This window comes from Rhincodon typus, chromosome 4, assembly GCF_021869965.1.
Source record: "Rhincodon typus isolate 14 chromosome 4, sRhiTyp1.1, whole genome shotgun sequence".
Taxonomy (NCBI): domain Eukaryota; kingdom Metazoa; phylum Chordata; class Chondrichthyes; order Orectolobiformes; family Rhincodontidae; genus Rhincodon; species Rhincodon typus.
The window spans coordinates 111,855,414-111,863,823 of NC_063335.1; the positions used below are offsets into that span (position 1 = coordinate 111,855,414).

At 43.4% G+C, this 8,410-nt stretch overlaps 1 protein-coding gene across 1 annotated transcript in view; it reads left to right on the top strand.

Annotated features, from left to right (window-relative positions):
* Positions 1-7,402, top strand: part of cdh7a (cadherin 7a) — a 131,712-nt gene extending 124,310 nt beyond the window's left edge. The window contains exon 10 of the mRNA XM_048596199.1: positions 6,909-7,402. Within this exon, the coding sequence (XP_048452156.1) occupies positions 6,909-7,402 (494 nt within the window). The remainder of the gene's footprint in view (positions 1-6,908) is intronic.
* The last annotated feature ends 1,008 nt before the right edge of the window (positions 7,403-8,410 follow it).

Consider the following 8,410-nt stretch of genomic DNA (forward strand, 5'->3'; position numbering starts at 1 on the left):
ACACTGCTGTGGGTCTGGAGTCACATGTAGACCAGACCAGAGAGGAACAGCAGCTTTCCTTCCCCAAAGACTATTAGTGAACCAGATGAGCTTTTACAACAGTCCATGGTTGTTGTCATGCTAACCATTTCTGAGACAAGCTACGTTCGCGGGAATGTGAAGGAGAAGGTAATAGCAAAACCTTTTCGCAATTTTTGTGTCACACTGATGCCTCTGGGTCTAGGCCCGAAACGTCAGCCTTTCTGCTCCTATGATGCTGCTTGGCCTGCTGTGTTCATCCAGCCCTGCACCTTGTTGCCTCTCAGCTAGTGTGCAATATAGTTTTAAGAGACATGCTCCTAATATCATCATTGTATCATAGCATATGATCTTAAGAGTGGAAAGGTCTCAGACTCCAGCTTAACCTGAGCTCATGTGGATGCAGGAATTTTATTGCAAAGGACTTTGCTCAGAGTATACAGAAGGCAAGGCCAATGACACCATCAGCAATTCTGGTTACAAATATTCGATTGGAATATGTGCACGATAACTTCCAAGTGTCTATTTTACAAATGAATCAAAAGACTGTCTTTTGCACACACCTTAAAGTTTTAAAGTACAGCGAGAAGAACAACAGATACTGGAGGAGGAGATAATAGGAACTGCCGATGCTGGAGAATCTGAGATAACAAGGTGTAGAGCTGGATGGGTCCAGACCCGAAATGTCAGCCTTCCTGCTCCTCTGATGCTGCTTGGCCTGCTGTGTTCATCCAGCTCTACACTTTGTTATCTCAGATACTGGAGGCGCCTTGACGAGATTAGAGAAAGACCAGAATCACAAAAAGAAGCCAAACATGAAGGTATATCAGACCTCAATGGAGAAAGTCTGAGTGATAAGATAAGATTGGGTGAAACTGATCAGAGGATGGTTATATAAAGGCCATAGTTTTAAAATAATTTGCAGAGAGGAGCCGAGAAAAACGTTTGAATGCAGCAAATCGTTCTGATCTGGAGTTCTCTGGCTTCAAAGCCAGATGCAATGGTAGCTTGCAAATAGAATTAGATCTCATATAGAACCATAGAGCATTATGGCACAGAAAGAGGCCATTCGGCCCACTGTGCCTGTGCTGGCTGAATAGGCTAGTCGCCAATTCTACTGCCACTTCCCACACCCCCTTGCATGATCCAAGGATTTAGGAGCAGATCCAGGTTCCTTTTAAATGAATGAAGGGTTTTTGTCTCCACCAGAAAAATGGACCACGGATTCCAGGTACGCACCATCCTCTGAGGCAAATTTTTTTTGTTCGTGCCTCCTCAAATTCTTCTCTTAATGTGACCCCTGGTAATTGGTGTTGAGGTGGATGTTCAGCCTTGATCTAGAATGGAGGAGCAGTCTTGCAGGGCTGAATGGCCTGCACCTATATTCCTAACTTCCCAGTTCTATGCTTAACAAAAGTGACAAATGAACAGCTGAAGAAAAAATGTAGCAAATTGGTTAAATGAACCACCAAGTGCCCCAAAAGAGATAGCAGCAAACCTTCCTGTTGCTATACACAGCTTTAGTCCAACACAAGATAGATTTCGTTCATATGTCTGCCTGGTAGTCTGTGCACACGTAGCAACAGATTCAAGAACAGCTTCTTCCCCGCTGTTATTAGACTTCAGAATGGGCCTCTCAAATTTCAAATGTAATGTTGACCTCACTCTCTATGCACCTTCTCTGCAGCCATAATACTGTATTCCTCGCTCTGTTCTATTACCTTGATGCACTTTGTATGAAATGATCTGCCTGCATTGCATGCAAAACAAAACTTTTCACCGTACCTAGGTATGTGTGACAACAATAAATCAAATCAAATCAAAAAAATTATCCAAAAGGAATGAAAGGAATTGTAAAATCTATGAACTTCCTTTCAGTAATGAATAAAATAGTACTAGCAAGAAAGAAAGGTATAATGTGTATGGAGGAAAAGCAGGAGATAGGTACTGGATAATGATGCTCATTAAACAAGCCGGTTCAGGCAAGATGGGCCAAATATTCTATTTCTACATTGTAACACTTCTGAGATTCTCGTGTGGAGTCTGCACAACCAGTGGGAAAGTTACATCCCGAAATGTTGAGGACTTCAGGTTGGCTTAATAAACTGACACTGTACAGTGAGCTGTTTGTTATGTGCACAGATTATCAGGCAGACATATGAAGGAAACCTATCTTCTGTAGGATTGAAATGGCATCTGACAACAGGAAAGTTATTTCAATGCTCAGTTTCAATCAATGAAAAATACATTAAGCAATTCCAAAAATTGCAATAGGTAATTCATCCTCTCGAGCTGTTGCTTAATTCAATGAGATCTTTGCTGATTTGTATTTTAAGTCCATTTACCCACCTTGGATCCATGTACCTTAGTACTCTGGCTGAACCAATGTCTATGAAACCCAGTTTTGTATCATAGAATCCCTACAGTGTGGAAGTAGGCCATTCACCCATCAGTCCACACTCTGAAGAGCTTCCCAGTCAAACACACTGCCGTACCCTGTTTCTATAACTCTGCATTTTCCACCTATCCTGCATATCTCTGGACTGTGGGAAGAAACAGGAGCACCTGGGGGAAATCCACACAGAATGTGCAAACTCCACACAGATAGTCGCCGAGGCCGGAATTGAACCCATGTCCATGTGCTGTGAGGCAGCAGTGCTGACAACTGAGCCACCGTACCTTGAAATCAAATTTTTGCAAAGAGTTCTAGATATCCATTCTGCTTTGTGAGAACAATTGCCAGTGAATATGGTCATGTTCCGTCACTTCTGGAATTCACCTCCAGAGGAAATGCTTTCTCACGATCTAGCAATACCTTTCTTCATCATAAGCATGTCAATAAGATCACTCCTTAATCTTCCGTGCTGAAGGAAGTACAAACCCAGCCTCTGTGACCTCTGTGTAGAGCTCACAGGCCATCCTGGACTCACTTTGTGAACAGATATTCAATGAGAAAGCACAATGCATGAGCTGTCAGCTGGAATTCTGTGTAATGTGTGATTGCCACTACATTCTGAATCACTTCATTTTCATCGTGTGGTGAGCCAGGTATCAAACCGTGAATGAGAGAAGCAAGGTATGATTACCTCAGTCCCCTCTCATGGATGCAAAATGCACATTATCCAGCACCAGGTAAAGACTGCCCTTGCTGATAGTTAATTTGAGCCATAGAGTCCTACAGCATGGAGACAGGCCCTTTGGCTCAAACTGGTCCGTGCCGACCAAAACGTCAATCTACGCCAACCCCATTTCCCTGCACTTGGCCCATATCCTTCTAAACCTTTCCTATCCATGTATTCGTCCAAATACCTGTTACAATGTCGTTAATGTACCCACCTCAACCACTTCCGCTGGCAGCTCATTCCATATCCATACCACCCTCTGTGTAAAAAACGTTGTCCCTCAGATTCCCATGTATTCTTTCCCCTCTTACCTTAAAGAAATGCTCTCTAGTCCAATCCAGGGAAAAAGACTGAATGCATTTATCTTATCCAAGCCTCTCATGATCTTGTACACTTCTATGAGATCCCCCCTCCATCTCCTACGCTCTAAAGAAAAAAGTCCCAGCTTGTCCAATCTCTCCCTATAACTCAGTCCGTTGAGTCCTGGCAACATCCTTGTAAATTTCTTCTACACTCTTTCCAGTTTAATAATATCCTTCCAACAGCAAAGTGACCAAAACTGAACACAATACTCCACGTGTGGCCGTACCAACATCCTGTAGAACTGCAACATAACTTCCCAACTTTTATACTCAATGCCCTGACTGATGAAGGCCAGTGTGCCAAAAGCCTTCTTCACTGCCCTGTCTACCTGTGACTCCACTTTCAGAGAACCTTGCACCTGAACTCCAAGGTCCTTCTGTTCCACTACACTCCCTAAGGCCCTACCATTCACCATGAAACTCCTGCCTTAATTTGACTTTCCAAAATGCAACACCTCACATTTATCTATATTAAACTCCATTTGCCATTTCTCAGCCCACTTCCCCAGCTGATTAAGATTCTGCTACAATTTCTGATAACCTTCTTCACTGTCCATGATATCACCTATTTCAGTGTCATCCACAAACTTACTTATTGTGCCTTGTACATTCTCATCCAAGTCATTGAAATAGATAACAAGCAGCAATGAGCCCAGCACTGACCCCTGACACACACCTCTAGTCACAAGCCTCCAGTCCAATAAGCATCCTTCCACTATTACAGTCTGCCTCCTACCATCATGCCAATTGTGTATCTAATTTGCAAGGTCTCCCTGGATTCCATGTGATTTAACCTTCAAGAGCAACATACCACATGGAACCTTATCAAAGGCCTTACTGAAATCAATAGACTACATCTACCGCCCTGCCCTGATCAACCTTCCTGATCACTTCATCAAAGAACTCTAACAAATTTGTGAGGCATGATCTCTCAAGCACAAAGCCATGCTGACTACTCCCAATCAAACCCTGTCTTTCCAAATGCATATATATCTTATCCCTCAGAATCTTCTCAAGTAACTTACCTACCACAGATGTTAGGCTTAGTGGTCTATAATTCCCAGGTTTTTCTTTGCAGCCCTTCTTCAATAAGGGCACAACATTCACTACCCTCCAGTCTTCCAGGACTTCACCTATTGCTAACGATGATGCAAATATATCAGCCAGGGCCCCGCAATTTCTTCTCTAGCCTCTTGCAGGGTTCATGGATATATCTGGTCAGGACCAGGAGATTTATCCACCTTCATACATTCTAATACTTCCAGCACCTCCTCTACTGTGATATGGACTGTCCCAAGATATCACCACTAACTTCCCCAAGTTCCCAAGTCTTCATGTCTTTCTCCATGGTAAACACAGAGGAAAATATTCATTGAGGACCTCACCCATCTCCTGGCTATAATACCCCAGTCCCATGTATCTATCCATTCCCTGAGTTCATTGGCCTTACCTGTCAGCCCTTTGCATTGAAATAGATGCGACTTAATCCAAGAGGCATTTCTCACTCCCTGTCCTGTTCCAGCCTGACCTGTCTCTTCAACTCGCTTTTTCTGATACTGTATCTCCTTCCAGCCTCGCACTTGTCTCCCTGCTGTTGAGGATCCCACGCCCCTGCCAGTCTAGTTTAAACCCTCCCTTGTAGCACTAACTAATCTGTCCGCCAGGATATTTGATCCCCCTCCGCCCCCAGTTCAGGTGCAGCCCGTCCCTCTTGAACAGGTCACTTCTGCCCCAGAAAAGATCCCAATGACCCAGGAATCTGAGTCCCTGCCCCTGCACCAATTCTTTAGCCACACATTCATCTGCCATATCCTCCTGTTCTTACCCTCACTAACACATGACATTGGAAGTAATGTGGAGATTATCATGGTCGAGGTCTTGGTTTTTAACTTTTTTCCTATAAACACTCTGCAGGACCTCATCCCTATTTCTACCCATGTCATTTGTGCCAACATGCGCAATGATTTCTTGCTGCTCACCCTTCCTCTTGAGAATGTTCTGCAGCTGTTCTGAGACATCCTGGTCCCAGGCACCTGGGAAGCAACACACCATCCTGGATTATCATTTGCAGCCACAGAATCTCCTGTCTGACCCTCTAACTATTGAGTCTCCTATCACTAATGTCCTGATTACCTTTCCCCTTTCCTGTTGTGCCCCAGGGCCAGTCACAGTGCCACTGACTTGGCTACTGCTGCTTTCCCCTGAACAGTCATTCCCCACCAACAGTATCCAAAACAGCATGCTTGTTTTCAAGGGGAATGGCCACAGGGGATTCCTGAACTCTCTGCCTACTCCCTTTGCCCTTCCTGGTGGTTACCCAGCTACTCTCTGCTTGCACCTTAGGTGTGACCACGTCACTAAAACTCTTATCTGTGATGCACTTGGCATCTCGGATGATCCTGAGCATGTCCAGCTCCAGCTCCAGCTCCAGCTCCCTAAAATGGTCTCCCAGGAGCTACAGCTGGGTGCCCTTCCCACAGGTGTAGTCATCAGATGATGGAAGTCTCCCTGAGCTCCCACATCCTGCAGGACGAGCATGCCCCTACCCTAACTGCCATCTCAACTGCTCTAAGACTAAAGAGGAAAATTACAAGGACTTTACCTGAGCTTACCTGTACATTTTGTGCTTGTGTTTTCCAGTGGGAAGTCAGATCATTCCCAAAATGTGTCCAGCTTCTTTTCGAAATCACTGTCCAATGAACGGAAGTGAGAAACCTAGGTGACTGCCCTCTGTCTCTAACTGAGTGGATTTTGAGAATCACTTCACTTTCACTCAGAACACCACTTGTTTCATTTTGATTAGACTTGTATTTAAAGTTCAGCCGTGATGCCAGGAAGCATTTCTCCCCAATTGCAACTCTCACACTTACCACCCCCACCCCCCCCCCCCACCCCCCACCCCCAACCCGGAGAGAAAAAGCTGTTGAGGCTGGTGATCAATTGAAAATTTCAAATTTGTTTGATTTGTTCAGCAATGATTTATGACCATAAGAACCAGGAGCAGGAGTAGGCCATTCAGCCCCTCGAACCTGCTCTGCCATTCAATATAATCATGGCTGATCTCATCTCAGCCTCAACTCCACTTTCCTAACCGCTCCACGTAACCCTTCAGCCCATTACTATGTTATGAATCTGTTTAACTGCTCCTTAGATTTATTCAATTTCCTGGCGTCTGCTGTACTGTGAATTCCACAGATTCACAACCCGTTTGAGAGAAGTGATTACCCGTCATCTCTGTTTTAAGTCTGTGACCCCTTATGTGACGGGTTAAGGCAGGACGATGAAGTTAATATTAGAGATTAGCCATGACAGATAGGCTCAAGGGGCTGAATGGCCTTGTTTCTATGTTCCTGTACATTTTACCTCAGCGAAGCAGCTTTTGAATATTCTTCTTTTTGTGTTGCAGTGCTGGTGCTGCTCATTGTTACACTGAGGAGGCGCAAGAGGGAGCCTTTGATATTTGACGAGGAGAAGGACATTAGGGAGAATATAGTCAGGTACGATGATGAGGGGGGCGGCGAGGAGGACACAGAAGCTTTTGACATGGCCACGCTGAGGAATCTCAATTTCATTCAGGACGTGAAAACGCGACGGGACATCACGCCCGAAATTCAGCTGTTTTCGAAAGCCACACACAAGCTGTCTCCTGACAACATCATCTTCAGAGAATTTATCTGGGAGAGGATGAAAGGTGCTGACACAGATCCCTGTGCTCCTCCATATGACTCTCTCCAGACATACGCGTTCGAGGGGAATGGCTCAATTGCAGAGTCACTCAGCTCCTTAGAGTCCATCACCTCAGCATCGGACCAGAATTACGATTACCTTAGTGACTGGGGACCCCGTTTCAAAAAGCTGGCAGACATGTACGGTAACTCCAACGACAGTATGAACTCTTAGTTACACCCCCTTCAAACAATGCACTGATTTTTTTACGTAAACGGGACAGTTTTGGGATTGGTTGGAGGGAGGGGTGGGCTGGAATGTAAATACGAAACCATTTTTTAAGAGTCTTACTTTGCCTCTTCTTAAGTGGTGCAGTTTCATCTGAATTCCCATGGAAAACACACAAAGCAACTGGATTATGAGCGTTGCTTAACTTTTTTTTGATATGAAGGGTTAAAATGACAGCAATGCTAGATTATAAATGTTATCTCTTCTGATTTGTACAGGAGAATTTATCTTTTTTGTTTTGATTTGTTACACGTTGATATATTTATATTAAAAAGCTAAACCCCACTGTGTTTGAGCCAGGCTTGTACACTAGCTCAGAATTAGAAATGGGGATGCTTGCTGACTGTAACTCCTCTCCAGAATATATGAGATGGAATAAAGCATGAGTGAATCTAATTATAGCAAATTAATAGGACGTTTTTCATCTCTAAAAGACACGAAAAATCGCAAGGGACTATTTTTACTGGATCATTGTCCACTGCAAGCTGAAAGGGAAGACAAATAGAAATTGTTTTTTAAATGTCAAAATTGGAAATCTCGTCATATGTCATAATCTGTGGAAAAAAAGAAATTCAGGCTCAGTTTTGTAGACAATCATTGCTCCATGGCTCATAGATTTTCCTCCATTTGTACATATATGAATAATAAAAATGGGTTTTGTAATAGGATATTAAAAAGTGTCATTATGTTTGGTCATACCTGTATAGTTTTCAATAAAAGGATGGAAAATTAATATGTTTTGTGCACTTAGTTCTGTAATATCAATGCTTTTTTAAAAAGAAATGTTGCTCCCTTGACATCTTTTTCTTGTCTTACTCCTCTCTCTGCTCAACAATTCCATTATTTAATTTTTAAGTGTCATTCTTGGCTGGAGTTTGTTATCAATCTCTAATTGTTCTTGAGTCTATAATTGTTCTTGAGTCTATAATTGTTCTTGAGTCTCTAATTGTTCTT